Below are 23,003 nucleotides of genomic sequence, written 5' to 3' on the forward strand. Positions count from 1 at the left end.
TGTACATGGTTAATGACGAAGGAATGCACTGTAACCCGGGGGTCACTGGGACACGAGCAGATCTGCGATGGGCATTGAAGAGGAGCAGCCTCGGGATGCACAGCCTACTGGGGAAGGGGGAATGTGCCCACTGCCACACCACGGCCCGGCGAGCACTCATTCCCACCGTGGTTTGGTACGAGAAACGCTGTAGTCCAAGCACGGCTTTCACACAATTTAAAGCCAGCTGGGGCCAAGAACCTAGAATTTGGGGGAGAGTTTGCAACCTGCTCCGAGTCACGTAATTTGCCTTTTTCTTGTACTTCACAGACAGGATTCCAGACAGCTCCCGTCGGGTCTGGTGGGCGTGGGACATCTCAGTTCAGCTTCTCGCCGTGCCGTTCCCGCCCCGAGTGCGGAGGGCGCCCGGACAGTGCGGCCGCCCCCGCCGCTTCCTCCGCGGGGAGCCGCGCTCGGCGGGAGGAGGAGGAGGAGGAGGAGGAGGAGGAGGAGGAGGAGGAGGTGCCTTCCCGGGCCGGAGCGAGGCAGTGCGGTGCCTCTCTCCCTTCCTCCCTCCTTCTCTCCACGCCGCCCGCGTCCGGACTCCTTCCGCGACGGCGGCCGGGACACGCAGGTAAGGCAGAGCCGGGGGTTCCGAGCAGCGCTCCGCCGGCCGGGGCTGCGCCAGCGCCGGGACCTGTCCGGGGGTGCGGGCGCACCGAGCCCCGCAGCCGCCGCCGATCGCGGCTCCGAGCGTGTGCGGCACCGCCAGAGCCCCGGCTGCTGCCTGGGCGCACAGGTGTCACAGAGCCGCAAGCGGGGACCTGTTTAAAACCTGGCTTTTAAACCTTCGCTTAAAATTGCTCTGTGTAATATAAGGGGTTGTGGCCCAGGCTCCCAAATCCATCTGAAAGCCAGCATTGCCCAGTATTTCCTTGTTTATGTGACTTTCTTCTCTGAGTCTTACCTCCATGTAAGCACTGTGCTTTGCTAAGACTGTTTCACCTCGTCTCGAGGGAAAAGTTGCTTTCTGCTGATTTCGGTTATCCTGATAATTCCTCCGGCTTTCTGTCCCACACCGGGTTACACTTTTTTGTCAGTGAATGCTCTTACATAGCCGTGTGCTGGGATACAGCACACCTGCTGCTTGTTCGGTAGGTGACGAGACTCGCACGGTGCATTTCCATAGGCTCCCTTTCTGCACCCTTAAAAGTTGGAACGGGTAATTATTTGAGCTGTAAACTGAACTTTTAGTACAGGCATGGCCATGATCTCCCTGCTTGAAATGACAGATACTAATCTGAATTACTTAGGGTTGTTTTATGAGTCAAATACATGTAGCCTCTATGGATGGAAAAACTGACTGTAGTAGAAATGCAGGCAGAAAGGCGTCTAGCAGGTACTTGCTTCTGGAGCATTTGTTTTCATTTTAGAGTGTTTTTGATACTCTGTCTGACCCTTGACAGAAGATGAAGTTTTGTTCAGTTTCTCAAGACTCTTCAGAAACTGGAAGATGGGTTATTAGTTACTGCTGTTACATAAATGTTTGGAGTATTTTGGGCTGTCAGAAAGCACGTGCTTTTCTTTCCTTCTGACATATCAGCTGTGCTGCTCAGATCATGTCACCTGTGCAGGGGAGGCCATTTAGGTGTCCTGGTCTTGTTTGCTGGGTACTGCTCTGGTAGATGGGGAGGTAGCTCCCAGATAGGGACTTACTCATAGCCATTTGATAGTAATGGTTTCTAAGGGGGCTGCAGCAGGAAAGGGCCCATTTGCTATTTGATATCCTTTATGTTTCTCTGGGGCTTATTTCATGTTTTATTTGTTGTGAAATACATTTTACCAGGAAATGATCACATTTATCTCTGCACTTAGTGAATGAGTGCCTTAGATGTTCTTCTAAATTTCTAAATGAATATTATCATTGTTTTGAATCCAATAGCTGATTTCTATGTGAGCTTGCCTGCTGAAACCACTGCAAGCAGAGCAGCTTGATTATGTTTGGCACTTTTTTAGTTTTGATATGTTAATCTTATAGGTGTGCAAATCCAAACCATACTGGCACTTACACCTTTGTCTTGAAGGAATTCTGGTTATCAACTGCCAGACCTGCTTTTATTAGCCCTTCAAAATTTATAGGAGTGCTACCTTTTTTTTAAAAATGTTCATATAGAATTTTTAAAGTCTTTGATATATTTTTAAACCATTGACTTTGAGGCAACTTGAACTATCTCCTAAGTTAAATCACATTTAAATGCTTAGTTGTAGACATTGTGGATTTGGAATTGTAATGTATCCACTAGGCTGCCTACAGCAGATGAAAAGAAAGAAAAATAATAGATAAACAATAAATAAACAATATAAAACATTATTAGCTCCGTATTTTTTCATTTTGCCATGAGACAACATTGTATTCAGAAACAGCATGATATGCAATATCCTGTAATGAAGTTAAAATAATTGGGAAGTGGTTAATTTCATAGAATTTCTTGGAAGCATCAAGAAAAGTCTTTCCCCCCACCAAATATAGGTGCAAGCTGTTGTAGATGTAATTCCCTCTGTGTTGTCTTGTGCTAGCTCATAAACTGGATGCCCAAGATAACGGGCAGAATAGTGTAAGTTTCATACAAATATTTATACCTCAAATATGCAAAACATTTTCTGTTTCTTAAACAATAGAAGTCTGTGCTGCCTGCTGTCAATGCAAAGGTCATGGAAAATAGTCTTTAGCCTTTGTTAACCATTGATGTCTAAGATACTTTTCTACTTTTGCTTAGTTTGACTTTTTCAGTAACTTATTACCTTTTCACTGCTGAACTTGGAACCATTCTTTGAAAAAGGAAGATTTGTGCATGCCAAGGTATCAGTTGTAGCAGTCTACAATGACTCTCCTGCAGAAACAGTGTCAGGAACTATAAAAACTGAAAAATGTGGAAAACAGTACTTAGAGTGAAGTACAGGTTGGCATAATGAAGAAAGCCTAAGGTGGTGGAGCTTTTATATTTCTAATTACATATGTGCTCCCGAAGGACATATATCACATATTTTTTTATTTGTGCTACAAATATTTTTATTATTATGTAGATGCATCTATTTGCACAGAATTACCAATACCTTGTCTGGAAGGTCTTGGCAGTGGTCAGGCAGCTGTTGCACTGTGGAAATTAGAGTGATGAAGTTCATTAAATGACCTGTTCATACCCATAGCTTTCTCCATTAAGTAAAATGCAGGAGAGACACTCACTACACTGAAAGCATCCTCTGCTCTTTATTGCAGAGGGATCAGCCCAATTTACCCTAATTCTCCTGGCCAGGACCTCATGCAAGCACCAGGCATTAGAGGTATTACTGATATAATGGGACACAACTCTCCAGAAACCCATGAAATTGCACTGGTGTTTTAGCAAATGGTCACTCAGGTCTCAAGAAATGTATTTTTGTTAATGGAGTGGTTTACTTCTAGCAGCAAATCACCAGTTTGCCCTGCCAGCCCTCAGGCAGAGGAGCATTCTGCTCTCCTGCTTCTGGTCTGTTTTTCTAAGTGTATTTTCCAAAGGAAAAAGCATTAGGAAAGAAAGCGGTGTGCAAGTGAGGGAAATGAGTGTTTGGGTGGACATGTCTGCTCTGTCTGCTGTGGCAGAAGAGGAACTGGGGAACCAAGCACTGCCCCGTGGCCATTACAGCACTGGCAGCTCTCAGTCATCCCCTGCCCTGGCTCAGCTGCATGGGCTGTGATTCAGAGTCAGGGAAAACGCCATGTGAGATAAAACCTTGAAAAACAGATACGCTACTATGTACCCATGTGAAGATGGTCTCATTGTAGAAGGTGCTTTGTGGGGAGGGGAGCAGGTTTTTGCATTTCCTGGGCGTGGAGGTGGGATGGAGAGAGAGCCATTTCCTACAAGTACTGTGAAGTGGCCACTGTGTTCAGATGGGGTCATGAAATCCTGGGAAGAATTACAGAAGTCTCCTGAGAGTAGGTCTGTCCATCATGGGCAGGGTTTACCTTTCTTAGGGAGAATGACACCACCTAGAATTTGTCTTTGGTTTGGACAATATCCAAACATTTCGGAGGAAATGACATTGCTGAAAAGACACCCCTTGGTTGCATGACTGTCCTGTATTCTGGGCAGCTCAGTAAAGCTCATGCTAAGCATGATGTGGTGGGCAGGAGATAGGGTTTTCAGGAGCCTGCTGCAGAGAGGAAAGTGGGTCTGGGAGAGTCTGAGCCTGGCCACAGCTGATGTACAAGAGCTGTTTCCCATCTGCTGAGGCCAGCTGTGGGACTCAGGTTTTGGTGACAGGAAGGAGAAGTGTTTGGCCATGTCTGCATCACAGCTCTGCTGAAGCAAAGCACCAGGCTGCCAACTGGCCTACTCTGTTTCAGCTCTTAGGGTAAAAATCCTATGCAACAGTAAACAAATGCAGGAAAAAAGGAAGTAGTGGTGTGCTGAGGCATGTGGGACCTGAGCAAAGGCTTTCTTGGCACTCCTGCTTCTTCTCATTTCCATTTCTCTTATCAGCAGATATGTGAATGGGTGCCACTTTGCTACACATAGGGTATAACTTCACGTAGGCTCAAGTAGGTCACAGCTGAGTTTCCTGTGAGGAGGGGTTTTGTTCAGCCTTGTGCCTATTACAAGCTGTGATCTGATTAACCTGTAAGATCTAGGCCTTGTTTTCAATTGAATGTGGGGCAGAAAAACATGGCTTTGGGTAGTAAAAAAGCAGGATTCTTCCTTCTAAAAGAGGCTCTGTGCAGGACACTGGGTGCCTGCTCTTCCAGGAAGTTGCACTGTACACTAGGCTGGAACAAACTCCTGGCCATTTATGTTTATGAAACAAAAAAAGGCTCTCTTGGTTGTTTTGGGGATTTTTTTCCCTCTGCAGGAGAGCCACAAAACTCACCATCAGACCCAAGAAATATCTGCCCTTTCATTTTAGCTGAACATTGTAAATCTGTCAGCCCTGTGAACAAATCTTGTCAGATGCTAGCTTACAGGGTAGGTGAGATAATTGTAATACCTGTACTAATGTATTCAAGGTTGCTAATTGTCCTGTGAGTTACAGGATGTCCTGTATCACAGGGCAAGCTCCATATCCTGGCAGAAAATATAACTCTGTGTGTGTTCTCCCTATTCTGAGCATCTCTTCCCAGCTGAAGTTACAGATCACAATTCCCAGTGCCATGACAGGAGGAGAAGAGTGGGGACTCTCCCACCTTGGATTTTGTGAGCCAGTTCAAGGGATCTGCAAAGTAAGTTGAGCTGAATGGACTGTCCCATGGCAGATCCCCTAAACTGGTAATCTTAAGTATACTTTAGGATCTTTTGAAATTAAAATTTCGACCTAATCTATGTCTAGAAAAGATTATTAAAATAGCATTTTTTAACAGGAAGAGATCTAACACTCCAGTGTTAAGAGTGGCTGTTTCAAAACTGCTATTGCAACTTGAATTCAGCTCACACATAATCTGTTAGATGTTTGGTTATGTAGCCACATGTGATTTTGCTGTTTCATTCAGACTGTGGCTGGCTGGGCTGTTTCAGCCATGAGGACCATCTCCTCCTCAGAGCTGCAGGTTGGCAATCAGTCATCCTCAGTGGACCTTGAATATAAGTAAGTTTGGCTGTTGGAAGGAGACATTTACAGCTCCAGTGTGTCAGATGAACTGTGAGGATCTGCTTTGTCAGCAGGGAGTTTGGGAGAATGGCATGGTGGAAGGCTGTGGGGTGTGAGAGCAGTGAGAGGAGGGCCATTGTTCTGTGTTAGGGGCTGCAGACAGCTTCTTTGCCACCACAGCTGTTTCTCTTCCCACCACTCTCTCCAACCATGAAGGGGCTTACAGGTTTCTGTAAAAAAATAAAAAAATAAAAGTAATGGGCAAGCAGCCCATTAACCTCAATTTGGTTTAGTTACTTTTCTGGATCTCTTAACCTGAAACTAACTCTGAAAGTCAATGTGACACAGGCACTCCCCATGAAAAGCTGAGACCTAACCATAAAGGACTATCTTATCTTACCTTTGCCATGCCTTCACTTCTTGTAATTTTGACCTTAATGGGGCTGGATCATGGCAACCCAAGTTCTGATGATGTTTGATTGATTCTCTAATATCCTTGTGTCTCACACTCATAGGCAGAGTGGAGTAAGACACCATCGAGCATTAATGACTCCATTGCACGATGTGTCTAAGAGTTTGAGCTGGATGCTGTTCCTTAAGACCATAAATGTCTTGTGACTCCTGAAAGTGCTCTTATTCCCTGTTTAACTTGCAACTGTTGAAACACCTCAATATCTGAGATCTGACATCAAGGAGAGCAGAGATAACAAGCTGCTCTGGTAGAGATGCTCACTACCTTGCATTAGCCAGAGGAAAGGGAAAACCCAAGACCACAGCCTGCGTCAGTTGTGTTTATTTTCAGATTCAGTGAGAAACTTTTCCTCTGAATTAATACTTATGTATTGACATGAATAAAGTCCTTTGGTATTCCTTGTTGCTAAAGTTGCACTGTATGTGAAGAAGAAATTCTTTAAGGTCACAGACTGGCTTTTCAGTCCTGTATGGAGAGACTTTATTAGCAAGTAGCTGAAATGCAAGGATTTCTTTCATTACCTCCTGTGGATAGACAGGTGTTCAGCCATCCCCAGGAAAGCAGGTCTAATCATGCAAAGCGGTTTCTTGGGAAGACAAACACTAACTCTAAAAGTCTCTCCTTCCTCCTTCTTCCCCCACTTTGTATACTGAGATGATATCACATGGTCTGGAGTATCCCTTTGGCCAGTTTGGGTCGCCTGTCCCAGCTGTGTCTCCTCCTAATTTCCCATGCACCCCCAGTCTCCTCAGCAGTGTGGCAGTACAAAAAGCAGAAAAGGTCCTGGCTCTGTGCAAACACTGCCCAGCAATAACAAAGCCATCTCTATATTATCAACACTGTGATCAACACAGTTTCAAAACACAGCCCCATATTAACTAGCCACTGTGAAGAAAGTTAACTCTACCCCAGCCAAAATAAGCACACCTATCCAACATAACAGGGTAAGAGAATCTGGAATCACAAGATAAGCACACTGACCTTGCCAACAGCACTGCTTTGCCACGCATGGGAACAGTAGTTCAACATCTCAGCTGAGTTGTAAATGATTGTTCACTTTGTGTTCAATCTCTTGTGCCTGCTTTGTAGCAGAGGGGATGTATCCTGGTGAAGACAACATGGGAAAATGTGACAAATTGGAATTTAGATATTTTCCCCACTCACTGCCTTAGGTTTTTCCTGCACAGAAGGCAGTTCTGACCTGGAACTTTAGATATATTGTTTAGATATAGATAAATGTTGCTTTTTCACACCTACTGAGCCCTGTCAGTTGGGTCAAGTTGGTCAGTAGGTGTGAAAAAGCAACATTTATTGAGTGACCCTAAAATGCTACTTCAAAATAAAGATTTTAAAGGTAAATACATCCCTTAGTCGTCATGTGAGATGGGCCAATAATTCATCATCTGAGTCACCTTCTCAGCTTTGTCCTCAGCTGTAGTTCTCATGTTTGTTGAAGTGTTTCTTATTGTGTAGCTTCCACAGTCTCTAGCAGGTGGAGAACAAGTAGTTCTTTAGTAGGTGGAGAACAAGCAGTTGTTTAGGGAAAAAAGGTCTTGGAGTGTTTGGAAAGAGAAATAACTGAGGAAGTATTAGTCATTCCCTGTGCATAAACACAGTCATAATTTGTATGTATTTTAGTTAGACCATGTCAAAAGAGTGTCTTGAATACTGAAATAAATTTAGCTTATTTTTGGTCTAATACATCACCTGAGATTGTATAACATTTGGAAAGACCAGTTCAAATAGCAAAGAAGGTTAATAAATTTGACTCCTTTATGGTAGTTGAAATGAAGGATTACCCTCAGGCACTGTTGACCTCTTTTCTTTTTATATTTTTCTTTCTCATATATTTGATTTGTTTTTCTCATATTTGTAGTTTTGTGTACAATAACAATTGTCCTCCTACTTGGTAGTGAGCTTTAGGATTCCTCAGCAGAGTTAGGTTCAACCTCTGATTCAATAGTGCTTTTATTTTTTCCAGCCCTCTAAATCTTCAGCTTCCTGGAGAAGCAGGAAAATCTTTTGCACAAGAATCACCCATTTCCTTTGCCAATCTCATCTTTGACTGTTTCTTTAGTAAGTGGGTGTTACCATTTCTCTTCCCTTCTTATTGGGAGGGGATTTTTGGAAAAAAGGCTGAGGTAGCACTCTGCTTTACTAAATGTCCACCCAGTGGGGTAGTGGTGGGGTAGCTTTGGTCTATGTAGAAGTGAAGCATATAGACTCTGCTCTTTAGGAGCTTCTGCTTCTCCAAACCAGTGCCATGCCAGTTGGGAGTTAGTTCTTCCCTGTCCCTCTCCAACCTTTGAAAACACTTGCTGGAATAAAGCAGATTGTTTCCTTTCAAAGGTACATAAACATGTAAAAGGGACTAGTACATCACATACCTCTTCCCAGTTCACATCCTGTCCTTCCCTCTCTGTTCTTACTTTTCTTTTATCTTTTGTCTTTTCTCTGTCAGGTGAGGGCAAGTTATATTTGCTAAATTTCTTCACCAGACCTTTATGCTGCACAAGTGAATTAAGAAAATCTCTTTATGCTCTGCCTCATCTTGCCAGCTACAGTCAAACTTCCTGCAGCATCCTGAAGTCCTGGTGATGGCACCATGGAGGGCAAAACCTGCTGGATGACACAGAAAATTGTTTGCCATTTTCACTCTGTTTTATACATGGTATTAAGAACAAAAATAAACTTGAGCTACAAAGTCTGGACCTGGGAAAATCTGCTGTCTCTCTTTTAAGGATTAATATCAAATACTGAAGTTTCAAAGTTTTGTTGTTTTTTTTTCATGCCTCGCTTTCCCATGTCCCAAACTAATTTTCAGCTTTATTGCCTGCAGCAGAGAACATTACAAATGATAGAGGTTTTTGGTCTGAATAAACTGAAGGCAAAATAGTCAATGCAGGTTTATAAGTATTGCAAAGTTTTTGTGTGGGAGAAATAAGAAAACTACAAGTAGTCAGCTCTAGAGGAATGAACAAAAAGATAAGAAGTTGTTGAAGATTCTAAAAGTTGATCAGTCCATCCTTGGTATGGTATCCCACAGCATTGCTAACTCAAACTTAGTACTAAATAATTTCAAATAAAAAATGCCCATGTCAACATATTTTCTTCATCATGGATGGTAATAATGTAACTTTTATTTCATAAATTGCCTGAATAGTTTAGTTGTAAAGAAGGTGCCCTCTAAAGCTGTGAAAGGATAACTTAGTAACTGGAGTGTAGGGCTTGCAGGAAATCCCAGTGAGGAGCTATAGCTGGGTTTATAAATGATTTGGAGATGTGTACATGCCATTCCATTGAATCATCATTGCAAGGGGAGAAGAAACCCTTTTGGTGCTCTTACCTTTTTTTCCTGAGCTGTTCTGTGCACTTGGGCTCCACTTCTCTTTTGCCATGCTTGATGAGCTGATGCTCCAGTTTGGTGTGATAAACCACCTCAATCCAGCTGACCCTGAGAGGGGCCATCACTTGTCTCATTGTTTTCTTTGCTTACCCCAACCACATAAGTTAGAATGCTAAAAGGAAACAAATTATGTATTTTGTAAAATGTAGTGAGCCTGTTTCCAAGAAATTTTGGTTCTGATTGTGATAAAATGCTCCTTCTGTGTGTGAACATGAGCACGTTTCAGCTGAAAAAAGGGTATTTTGCAACATCACATGGACAGAATCTCCAGTCAGAGTTGTCACAGTTACCCCATAGCCTGTTTGCCTTTAAACCTGTATTTTGTACAGGCAAATATGAATTTTATTTTTGCAGCTTTTAATTATATATAAAATTAGCCACTTATTGTTTGGCTGATTTTCAAAGAGAAACTAAGCTTTTGCAAATCTTTGGCTATAATTTTGAAATCTATTAGAAAGTAGTCCCCCCAAATTATATTTGTCACAGTTAAAAAAAATCCAAACTTGCATATGGCAGAAGTGGTTTCTGAGAGTCTGCTGTTAAAAAAAAATAAAGGAGGAAAAAAGTCAATCTAAATATTTCTAATGTGAATATCTCCTTTTTCTGGATATGATAAATTTTGTATATTATTACAATATTTTCCTCCGAATTTGAATTTTAAAGTTATGACGGATTTTTACTAAAGTATATTTCTTTTGTATTTGCATTTCTGTGAAATTTACCTTTCGAACAGGGATTAGTAACAGTTGTATTTTATTTTTTTGAGTTTGAATTTGCAACCTTAGATGTGGGGCAAAAAGGGAATCCAAGAGTATATTTGCAACCCTTGCTTACACTGAGTAGTAATTATTCAAATCAGCCTGTGCTGGATACTTATGTAAATAACTGTTCACATGTAACTCAATTCATAGTTTCATGATAAAGCAACAGAAGCTCCAGCAGAAAAAAACAGGGTAAGGAGTTCTCCTTTTTTTGTTCCTTCTGCACTCTACCAGAGGAGCACTGTGCTCCCTCTTCACTGGCTCCACTGCAGACATTTGCTGGGACAATATGAGCTTGATCAGCAAACTGATCTGAATTAATTAAAATGAAGGAGGAAAAATATTCTGAAACTTATAGATTTGAGGAAGGATTACAAGGTACCACTTGAGTTTTTAAAATTGACATTTTGATTGGTACTTTCAAAATTTGTAGTAGTGAATATTCTATAATTTTATTTTTTTAATCTACTGCCCTAGAAGGTACTTTCAGTGTTAAATATCCAGATCTGGAATTGGCATGGGTTTGGATTGATGTGTCCTAAATTTGAAAAAGAGCAGTTGTGCATGATGCACAAAATCCAAGTCAGAAAGCTGAGGATGCTGATTTCTTAGAGGGATTGTCTGTCTTGACTGCCCATCAGTTTAACATTAAGACTTTGCCCTGAAGGACACAAACTCCTAGGGAAATTTCACCATCACTAAGGAAGTGTTGAATCTCAGAAAACAGTTCCACCTTGCTTTTAATTTTCTTCTCAGCCACAAATATTTCCTCCTAGTGTTCCTTTTGTATTGTTGCAATAAGTGTGTTTTTCAGAATGTGTTTTTTTCTTATGAGCCCCTCCATGACTATGAGTGGTGCAAAGATATGTGCCTTAAAAAATGACAATTACTCGTTACATTTTCGGCAGAGAAACCTTGATCAGACTGGATGCACTTTCTCTTTTCTGCTCGCTAGAACTTGCATTGGGAGTTTCATACATTTATTCATCTTTCTGAATGTTAGAGGTGCTTGCAGTCCAGCTGGTTTACAGTGACTAATTGTTTCAATAAACAAACAAAATCTGGGAGCTGGCAGTGGGAGCCAGAAGATACGTGGGGTGGGTAATGTTGCAACACCTGAGCTTACCACATCACTTGGTGGCTCAGTTTTCCCCAGTGAAAATTGGGAAGGTGGCAGGCATAAAAAGCTCTGTCTGCAAGTGAAAAAGTACTTTGTGCATTTGGACCAATATTGACTTAGAAGGGTTCTTTGAACAGTTGTTTTCATTTGTTTTGAGGAAGGTGTGTGGTGACTTCATGGCTGTACAGATTAATACTTGTATAATGTGAAGATGGGAAACACAAGCTTATGCAGATATTTTGATATTTAAAGTTGAGTATGCTTTCCTGCCCTGAGAAAAGCTAAGAATCTGTAAGTCTTTCTGATGTCTGCCAAAATTCTGAGTCTTCAGTATCTCTGCAAATCAGATCATATTTGTTATCGTGTAGCTAAGGTTGGCATGGAACAGGGCAATTCTTTGGCACCAGTCATATTGTGAAAAGTTTATACTGGGTGTCAGCCCAAAACTCCCACAGATGTTTATAAGAAGATAACAGTGTGTCATGCAAACAGCTTCATATTCTGAGGGATGATCTGGGAACAAAGGAGTATTTGTGGGAGAAACAGGGGCAGGGAAAATGTGCAGAAAATGTCTAAAACTGTACTGAAGAAAAGTAGTGCTATATAGGTTTGATAAGAGCTAAGTGTGGCTCTTACAAGGCTTCTTAATGGAAAAATAGGTGAGGGTTCAGTTATCCTGACCCTTATTTATCAAAACATAAATGTATCTAGAGCCATTGTCTTGGAAATAACCCCAAACAGAACAGGTTTCTGTGACCAAATGCAGATTCAAAGGCTGATCCTGTGACCTGGGAAACTGGTTCTGATCTTCTGAAATCTTCATAGCAGAGATAATTCAGTTTAGCCACCAGGTGCAGACATTTACTGATGTTTTTATTTTTTAACCCCTATTTTGTCAAAAGGATTGTTTAGATTCTTGTGTCATGTTAATGTAACCTAGTAGAGAAATGAAATATATTAGCATTGTCAGTATTGAGATTTGAAATCGGAGTTAACTTTGAATCCTTCTTGCACTCTTATGCAGCACTCTAGAGATCTCTGAGTTCACAGTTTATAAGATGCATAATAATTATGTTTTTCTTAAGTACAAGCAGAGAATTTTTACTATTGAGAACAGTAGAATTGTTTTGAGTGGGAGCCTGTGACAGGAACCCTTAAAGTTTTATGTGCATTAAGCTGGTCTGAAAGTTAATACTGAATTTTAATTTTTTTTTTGGATAATGTTTGTATTTTCAGTTTATGGTAGTATTCTTCCTTCTGCAATTACCTTTAAAATTACCAATTTATTTTTAGAAGGGTAATAAATCAGAGATGGTCAGCTTTAGTAGTTAAATAACATATCCAAGACAATTACTAATGAAAAAAGATCTGCCTTCTTCCCAGAATGCAATATGACAGATTACCAACAAAATATGTATGTCTATGCATTTCAGAGGAAGAGAAATAACAAAAAGAGATTATTCATAATAATCACCATTTGCAGTCAGATTATCATCTTTTACTTATGCATCCTAGCCTGGTCTTATTTTGTAGTTCCATTTACACCAGTGAAAATTTTTTTTAACATTAGAAGAGGTATTCCTAGGAAAGAAAAGGATGTTTTAAAGCTGCTAATAACTACTTCCAGCTGTTGAGATAGCAGTAGTATGGGATATGAGAGCTCAGCTGGTCAAACCAGGGAGTGAAAAGTAGCATCAAGTCTAGACTGGAAGGCAAAGAGTGTCATTTCATGTATTGTGACACCAATTAATTGCTCACAAAATGAGACACACTAGAGTGAGTTTTTTTGCATTTGATTTTATTAAAAATTAAATTATGTAATGCAATGTTGTGAGGAAGTTTGTGGGTTTTCAAGATTCTCTTTCACAATTCTGTGAAATGTACTGTTTTGTCCATGCTGAAGTTATGTTGCCTGCAGAGAAAAATGTGCATGCCATTTCCCCAGTGAATTCTGAAATACTCTAAGTAGTAAATAGGTGCATAAAGTAAGCCCTGTGAAAAATTAATTACTGTTTAGGGCTTTGTTCTGGGCTATCCCCCTGCCCCTTCCACACAGTTGAGAGATTCACAGTCACTGGTGCTCAGCAGATGCTGCTGTTCCTTCTTCAAGCCATGGCTTCAGCTCCAGCTGTGCTGCTCTAGCCTGAGCTGCTCTCCAGGTCTGTGCCTGCAACTTCCCCTGGCTTTGGAGCACAGCTTCAGGCAGTGCTGCCATGGGCAGGGCTGGCAGAAAGTGAGCAAAGCCAAAGGGAGTGGGGAAAAAAGATTTCTGGAACAGCTTCTCCACAACCTCTCCCACACCCTTCATTCCTGCCCAGGTGCCACTTCATTTCATGTGTCTGTGCAGGCAGCTGCCTGTGCTGCATGATGAAATGTCTGGTTGGATCCTTCCCTAACCTGCTTCCCAGCCTGGCAGGAGGAATGCCTCCACCTGCACAGGGCAGGGTGGCATGACAGGACAGTGGTGAGTTGCTGAGGGAGGAGGTCAGCTGTGTTTGAGCATCATTGCAGAGAACAGAGACATTGCCTGACTGTCTCTGGCAGGACCCTGGAGCCAAATTTGCAAGCAGAGTAGCTGTGGGTGCACTGGTTTTTAAGTACTCCTAAGTCTGTCCTACAGGTATCAGCCATGGTGTAGAACATAAAGCAGTTGACATTGCAGACCAAAACTGTCTGAATTCAATTGCTTGATTTTGATAGTCAGCATGAAGTCTTTCTAAACAGAAGTTGGAAGGCATATGTATAGCAGTTTCTGAAAAATAAGCCTAAGTTCTTTGTTCTCAAACTGACATCTTCTAAACTACCATTTGCGTCTAAAAATGTTCACTAATAAAATTAGGGTAAATTTTCAAAATTACTTTTACTGATCCGTCTTAGGGATTACATCACGCTGATGACTGGTCACTAGTGGAGTTCTCCAGGGCTTCATTTTAGGCCCAGCACTCTTCAGCATCCTTGAAAACAACTTGAATGCAGGATTGAAAAAAATATTAAATGAGTTTGCCAAAAATACTAAAGTGGGAAGAGATATTGACTGCCTCAAGGGCAGAAAGAGGCCCTGCAGAGAGCCCTTGATAAATAAGAGACATGGGCAATTATCAACCAAATGAAGTTTAAAAAGGGCATGGTTGGGCACTGGAACAGGCTCTCCAGGGAAGTGGTCACAGCACCAAGCCTGACAGTTCAAGAAACATTTGGAAAATGCTCTCAGACAAATGGTGTGATGCTTGGGGCTGTCCTGTTCTGGGCCAGGAGCTTGATGATCCTTGTAGGTCTCTTCCATGCAGGATATTCTATGATCTTCAATTTTGTATACAGAACTCTTTTGCAAATGACATTTATACATGCACAGATCCTAGCAATTAAAACTTCTATAGAGGTTTGTGGTGAGGAGCAGTTGTACACTGCAGTGTGCCTGGAGCACATTTCAGACTTCTCACCATATTCTCTGTGACAGAGGCTGCAGTGTGCCTTATTTCATCCCAGTCACGTACAGCTTTTGGCTTCCTGGGTATGTGCCAGTGCAGCCCTCAGCTGAGCAAAGCCTGAACTTCCTAGTCTAATCATTAACTTCTGTAAACTTCCAGGTGAGCTCCAGCTTTCTGTATATTCAGGCAGTTTCAGTTATAAGTAGAAGCTCTTTTTCATCTCAAATTCTGTGACCCTCCAAAGATCTGGTAATGTTTTAATTCCTCCTCTTCACAGGAGCTGATGTTCAATGGCTAGAAGAGAGCTGACAAGTGGCTGAAATGAATACGACTACTATCCTACAAGAGATTTTGATTAAAAGATCACAGCAGAAGAAGAGGACTTCTCCCTTAAACTACAAAGAGAGGCTTTTTGTACTTACAAAGTCTATGCTAACATACTACGAAGGTCGAGCAGAGGTAGGAGACACAGATTTATACTTCAAATTGCCTTTGTTCCTTTTTGCTTTTGTACAATACTGGCTTTTTCTCCTGCATATGTCAGACTATCAAGAGCTGATTGGGGAAATGGTCATTAATGGCCATGAAAGTGAGCTGGCATTTCTCTTATTTCTAATGCAAGTGGACAGAGGTGTAGATAAATTACATGATAGTCAATGTGAAATTGGTTCTCAATCTGAGAAGCAGTGCACAGTCAGGATGGAAGAAATGACATCATCAAATGTCATCAAAGCTGATTTCTTTCTCTCGAGAGAGAGGTGAAAGATCACTGCGATGATGATTTGGGGAAAAGGTAGAAAAAGTTGCAATTGCAGTTTCTTGTAGCTTTGTGTGCTGTGAAGGTCATTACATCCACATCTGGCAATTAACTGCATCTGAACAGGAGAAAGAGCATTTGATAGAAGCAGTGCATTGCAGACCATGATCAGCAGAGATGAGATCTATTAGAGTGGATCATGCAACATGTTGATTGAAATGAAGCTGGAAGCAGATTATCTTTGAGCATACAAGCAACTCATCCTGGTTACCAGTTTCTGTGTAAATTCAGTTACACCAGGAGGTCATTAGTGTAAACTACACAAATCCTCAGACCAGCATTTTTTCAAATGAGCTCCAGACTGAGTTTCATCAAGGTCACCTGCCCCCAGAGTGTCCTGTCATATCCTCAGTGCGGGGGGTGAGATTTTCCACTTGTGTGAGGCTTCTTTCCATGTTTGTCACAATGCTGAAGAGGATTAAAATGACTGCAGTGGCTTGTGAAACATGTTGTATGCCTTGGGAAACCATTTAACAAATAAAGCTTAACGGAGGGAGCCCTGCAACCTCTTGTGTTGGCTGTCTCTGATAAAAGAAGAGGGTACAGGAGAGCTAAGGCTTGCTAAGCATGTTTCTCTGCCAGACCTTATGGTTGCACCAGAACTGAGCCCACTTACGATGCTACAAGATGCTCACAGCAGATTTTTCTCTGAAAGTATCTTGGACACAGTCAGGGATTAAGAACAAGATCACAGCCTGAGGTTGGAGGGGGCCTCTGGAGGCCATCTGATCCAAGCCCCCTGCTCAAGCAGGGCCAGGTTCTGCTTGCCCAGAACCAGCTGGCTGCTGAATATCTCTGTCCAGCTGGCTGTTGAGTATCTCCTTTGATGGAGTCTTCACAGCCTTGCTTGGCAACCTGTGCTAGGGCACAGTCACCCTCACAGTAGAATGACCAACATCATTTCCTGATGTTCAGATGGAGCCTCTTGTCTTTCAGTTTGTGCCCACTGCCTCTGGCCCTGACACTGCTGCCAGTAGCCTGGCTCTGTCCTCTTTGCACACCCCTTTCAGACATTTTATGTCCCTGTTTTATGATAGCAGAGTGTATCAGTCACTCCTGTTTTGGTGACTCTCCTCCTAGAGAATAAAGAGGTGGGGGCTAAGAAGCCCTCTGAAATATGCTTATCCCATGTCAGCTTACATTCAGATCAAATAGAAATGTGACAAACAGGTTTTGCAGGTCTAGTTGTCACCCTGTAAGAAGTTCCCATTTCCAGCTTTCCTTCTTCCAGTGTTCCCCTTCCAGCTCTCCCTTTGCTCTGCAGGTTAATGTCCTCTGGCTAAAATGCTTTTCCAGGAGACTGACATGTTGATCTCTCTGAGAGGGGGTTTAAACTCCCAGTTTTATTTTCAGTGAGATTGAACAGGGCAGCCCATAGTGCCCTCAGAGGAGGATGCAGTAACTTCTTTAAATATTTCTGCATAAGATACAGCCAGTTGGGCTGATATCTACACTATGCCTATGCTATGCCATCAGTCTGCTGCTGAAAAAGGCAGGTCCATTTCATTCCTGTCCTAGCCTTCCTAGATTCCCTATTCACTTGAATTCATACTTGCCCTTCTTGGAATCCAGACTGCTCTGAAAGAAATTGCTGATCATGGAATCATAGAATGGCCTGGGTCAGGAGGGACCTTACTATTCATCAAGTTCAAAGCTCTCTGACCGTGGGCAGAGACTTCCCATTAGACCAGATTTCTCAGAGCTCCATCCAACCTGGCCTCGAGCACTCGTAGGGATGGGGCATCCACCATCTCTGTGGACAACCTGTTCCAGTGCCTCACCACCCTCACAGTAAAGAATTACCTCCTAAAATCTAATCTAAACCTACTCTTAGTTGGAAGTCATTCCCCCTTATCCTGTCACTACATGTCCTTGGAAACAGTTTTTCTCTTTCTTGTAGGCTCCCTTCAGGTGCTGGAAGGCTGCAATTAGGTCAGCAGAAAGATATTTGCTCTGGTTTTATTTTTACTGGATTGGTGTTCTGCTGGGTTAGCACGCTGCATTAGCTGGGTGCAGGATCTAACAAGTGCCAGAGGCTGTGCCAGGTGCTGGAGGAGAGCTGGATGCTCCCACTGGTGACATCAGCAGGCTGCTAGACTGGCTCATCTGTAATGTGTTACTCTCCAGCCTCAAACCATTTTAATTTTCACCCTTCCTCTCATGTTAGATTCTTTTAAACATTAATCAGCATTTTGTTTTTTTAACAATGTTGTCTGAAAGTAGTGAGCTCTGATCTTAAATATAGTGAATATTTTTGTCCCTTAAAAAAACCTCACAACTGTAAGACTAAAATCTCTGTAGCACAGTTGTTCCTTTATGTCTCTGCACAACTTAAGTGGCAAAGAGGTTTGTGGATTTAATTATTTGTTTGGTTATTGTTTGGGGTTTTTAGAGCCAATTATAGTGGCTACAAGTATGCATTTACAGTAAAACACCTGCATATTCTGACTGAGGTAATTTATATGAAGAGAAAAAAGTTGTTAGTCATCAAGACAATTCTACCCCCTCTGAATAACTGGGGGCTTATTGCTGAAATAAATGTGAGTACTGTGTGTGCTGGTTGAATTTAAAGACATGACAGATGAAAGGATAGGTAGAGACTGATTTAATTTTGGGCTTGGCAGTATTCAAAGTCCAGATTGCTAAGATAAGCATGGAAATCCTGAGCCAAGAGGATCTCACACCCTCATTTTAATCCCCTAACTGCAGTGGTAGCAGTCTGCCAAGGGTGGTTGGGTTCTGCCCCTGTAGGCAAGTGTGCAATTCCCAGCTTGATTGTTGGCCAATTTGAAGTATTTTCTTTTTTTCATCAATTTTAACTTTTATAGAAGTTCAGTAGAGAGAGTTCAAGAAAAACCCAGGGTTTGTGGGCACATGAATAATCATACCACTTCTTTTTAAAAACAAGACTAAATTTCATTGACCAGATTAGCAAAGTGTGGTCAAGGTGGGATTATTAATAAAATGACATAATTAGACATTTTGTATGTCTGGTGACAGAAGTGGAACATTTATGACAAAAAAGAGCTGTCAACCATAGCAAATAGAGTTCATGTAAATGCTGCTGAGAGATTAAATTGTTCTGTGCAGCCAGAAGTGGAGCATCACTTGCTCTTTGACCGGAAACTGTGCATTATAGACACCACTCTTTTCTGTTTTTTCCTGTCCTATCTACGGAAAAAGTCTCATATACCTTACTTGGAGCAATAAATTATTATCTCCTAAACATGACTACTAGCAACAGGCTAAAATCTTGTTTTAACTTGCCCATAATGGTTTAAATCTTTCTGTACATGCTTTCAAGCAGATCAGGCCCCCTGTCAAGCTCAATGACAGTTCATGCCTGCAGTGAAGCTGGAGCTGCACTCCTGCCATGAGAAGGAGAAATACAGTTTTTTAACATGCAGGTGCATGAACTATTGATGGAGCATAGCTACAGAATCAGAGAAGAGGCTGCATTTCAAGGCTGGATTCAAAACACAGAAGCCTGAGGAAGGAGAATCCTAGTTTAGGTCACCAGCTCTACAATTGTGATCAGTATCATGGGAAACATACTTTGCATAGGAAGCCAATAGGACCTTGGTTTTACTGCTAAACTTGTTGGCATTATGCTGTTGGATAAAAAATGTGGAAGAAGTATCCCCTTTAGGTTTGTTAAAAAGATGGATGTTAAGAAACTTCAAAATAAAAATACATCAGAAACCGAGTTGCCTTAAGCATCATGGAGATAGATTTTTAATGTCAGAAAAGAGGAATATTCTGTTTAAGCTGGGGTGTCTTGGTTTTGTCTTTTTTTTTTCCTTGGTCATAAATTCTGAGAATTAGTAAGTGTAGCTGTTGGGGAAAGGGCATCAATGCACTATTGTGTGATATTGGAAGAACAATCATTATAAGCAAGTAAAAAGGCTGAGCTAATGTTGTTTCTTGAAGCCCTTAATGGTTTATCAGCTGTCATTGCTGGAAAGAGTATTTTCTGTATTTTTTCCTAATGTTCCAAAATTGGCTATTGAAATCTGAATGTGATGTGGTCCATTTGCAATGCAGATAAAAATTCACTGTGGTAAGGTATACCTGCCAAGCACAGAGTACTGGTCATGAATGTATAAAAGTAGGGAATAAGTAAAATATCTTATTCTGAGTATGGAAATGTACTATAAAGTACATCTTGCTGGTTATGCTACAGTCAGAAAGACTTGAGATATGTACAGTGTTCTCAGACATGTATTGTAGACTTACCAAGCCAGCTTTAAACACATTTATGAAGACAGTAGTAACTTCTTTGAAAGTGGGAGGTGGTAGGCATTTTTTCACAAACTGGCCCGTGTTCTTGATTTAATTAACAGTACTGCACTGTTCTTACTGGTGTCTGGTGGAGTCATGGATTGTAGTGTGATTTTGCTGGATGATCTGGTTGTCTAGCAAAGCCAGTGTTTGTATTGTTTGAGTGAGGAAACAAGAGCATGAAATATTTTATTAGGAAATCTCTTTTCAATTTTGTTTGAAAACGCAGCATAATACTTCAGATGTGTTTCTGGTCGTTTTCCTGAACTATTTTCTTCTGAGAAATCAAAGCATACAAGTCACTATCAAATTGATAAGCAAATTTAAGCAATTTTGAAATTACCCAACTTGTTTGAAAATGAAATATTCCATGCAGTGATTATTAAAAAAAATCTCATTTGGAATGGCTTTCTGTATTTTTGACCAGCAAAAATTTAGCTGAAGTTTTATGACTTTATCCAAATTGCTAATTTCATCTTGAATGGAGTGTAGGTTTGATTTCCTAGGAGGTATTTGTGGAAATAACACTGCATATGCATGGCTTGAGGTACATTTAGACATTTTTTGTCAAAGGTGAGTCCATATCTTGAACAGTCAACTTTAAATTCCCTGGAGTTTATTTTTGAAGAGTCGGTGCATTCACACTTTCATCTGTGCCTGTTTGGAAAACCAAACTTTAAGCTTTTATCTAGGAGTCCACCTTGTCACTGAAGTTTAAAACACTTCAGCTGGACAGTGGAAAGGAGCACTCATTTTACCAGTATGTCTGATGGCTGGTGCCCCACACAGTCCTTTGCAGGCTGGCTGCAGAGAGCAGCTTCATTTATTCCTCTTCAGTTGGCCAGCAGGACACACCTCACCAAACCAGCTTACTGTGTCCATAGGGCTGTCCACCACATACTCGTGGTTTATTGTCTTTCTCCTGGTGTGGCAATGAGTTTGACTGCTGTGAATCCTTTCTCTGGTATCTCTGAACTGGGCAGTGGGATGGCCCCAGCTGGAGCAGGCTTGCTGCTGCATTACAGAACAGCCATGACAGCAAATAACACATACTTCACACAGATTTTAGACTCCTAATACTGGCAGGGCATCTTGCTTGAACTTGAAAGTGCCACCAGACTAAAAGTTTTTGCTGTAGATGGCATTTTAGGCAAGGCAAATTCTTCATGATGAAGGACAGAGAGTAAGTGTAGGTGTTGAAGTACTTCTTTCTCACCAGTGAAATAGCTGAAAAGAGCTGGTCTGTGCAAGTGAGATGTTCTGCTAGTTTGTTGGTTTGAAAACTTTCACATTGATGTTTCTCATGAGTGTGGCGCTTCCAAAAGGCGACACAGATCTGGTGGTAATTTTATAAATCCTTGTCAATGTGCAGACTCCTAGTATCCTCACATCTATTGAACCTGTGCAATGCTCCCTTTCACCATGATATTTCTCTCTCTCTTTGTCGCTCAGCTTGCTCGTCAGTGATACTCTTTAGTTTGAAAGTGTGCCTATGTGTGTGGTTTGGTTACTGTCCTCCCACGCAGGGCACAGCATGCTTGAATTAAACTTTCCATCCCACAGCAGCTTGCACTGACCATGAATATGAAGTTGACTATGAGCATATGAACATTACATTTCTTCATGCTTTAGCATCTTTATTGTTTGCTGTATGGATAGCAGTTCAAATCAATAAATAGCTTACATTGGATTTTGCATTTTCAAAAGGCACAGACTAAATCCTGGTTCCTGTGGTTACCCTGCATGTGTTTGGGTGGGCAGGAATCTGCAGTGTTAGAAAGGAGGACGAGAAGAGGGAGAGTTTGGGCTGCAATGCCCATTAGCTCTGGAAATGCTGCACAGAGGATATTGGAGTAGGCACATCACTTACCTGTTTATTAGTGTGCAGAAACCATTTGCTTCTACAGAGGAGGCAAATGATAGTTCCCTGAGAGAAAATGTTTGAGTCTTATTTAGAAGGATGCTTCTGTGGAGTCAAGTAGAAGGCAGCTTCTGAGCAGCTGAACTTGGGAGGTGCAAAATGCTCTTGCCTTCAGTAGTGGTATTTGCCATTAGGATCAGACTTCTGTGAAAATTTTATTGTGTAAACAGAACTGTTACAATTGATAAAAACCAACTAGGATATAAACCAACTAGGAAAAAAGCAGAATAAAAACCTGAATATTTTGGGGGAGATTGCTCATTTTGAAAGTCTCTTCCTAAGGAAGAAAGGTCCATCTAGAAGGGTTGTGTTTGGTTCTTGTAATTTGAATATAGAGGAGACAGAAGCTACTGAAATTACAATGGTGATATTTTAAGGAAGGAAAAATAAAAGCTCTGGGGCCCACTTTGAAGCTGTAGGTTTCAGGGTAAAATTGTGTGGCTTCATTGCGACACTAGTATTGTGCAAATGCTTCATTTGGAGCATAACAACATTGTAGAGTTCCAAAAAGCTACGCTTCTTACTTTTCTTTTTTAACAGAAAAAAAATTAATTCTACTGTTGTTTATTCCTGTAGTGCTTATCCTTTATTATTTTAAAAGAATTGCCCTGATTTATGGGATTTCCTTAGTCATTGCATGAGTGATTTAACTATTTTAGGTAAATGAAAGCACAATTCAGTATTACAATGCTTCTGATCACTTCACTGATTACCCTTGTTTTTTAGCATAGGATGAATAACTGCTGAAATGAGTAGTTTTACAGAGCATTTGTTCCAAGTCACAGATCATAATGATAGAGCTTTCTTAAAATACTTGTGAGTGAAAACTGTTTGAGTTGGAGACATAACAGATGCATGGCAGTGCTCACTTGTAAAGGGCAATTCATAAAGAAACCTAAGTTGTTAAAAAAAGTTGATTATGCTGTAGTAATGATTTCCTGTTTTCTATAACATCTACTGAAAGAAAAGTCGGCTATAAAATGAGAATCTGCAGTAATTATCTTTCTACAGGAATCTTGATTTTATGAGATGGAACATATGACATGTAGATTAATTTGAGAAGCATAGGTTTTAGTTGTTGAGATACAGAAAACATATGGATGAGAATATTTACCGTATAACTAGACAGGAATGGATGTGTCTTAAAGGTCTTAAGAAGGAAGGACTGGAAAATAGATGACAAAAGGGTAGAGAAG

The 23,003-nt window shown here is 41.2% G+C and overlaps 1 protein-coding gene across 1 annotated transcript in view; it reads left to right on the plus strand.

The window, feature by feature from the left end:
* Window positions 1–461: 461 nt before the first annotated feature.
* TEC (tec protein tyrosine kinase) overlaps window positions 462–23,003 on the plus strand; it is a 41,704-nt gene continuing 19,162 nt past the window's right edge. The window contains exons 1-2 of the mRNA XM_056490549.1: window positions 462–613; window positions 15,066–15,247. Of these exons, the coding sequence (XP_056346524.1) occupies window positions 15,110–15,247 (138 nt within the window). The 5' untranslated portion in view covers window positions 462–613; window positions 15,066–15,109. The remainder of the gene's footprint in view (window positions 614–15,065; window positions 15,248–23,003) is intronic.

This window comes from Oenanthe melanoleuca, chromosome 4 (genome assembly GCF_029582105.1).
Source record: "Oenanthe melanoleuca isolate GR-GAL-2019-014 chromosome 4, OMel1.0, whole genome shotgun sequence".
Classification (NCBI taxonomy): domain Eukaryota; kingdom Metazoa; phylum Chordata; class Aves; order Passeriformes; family Muscicapidae; genus Oenanthe; species Oenanthe melanoleuca.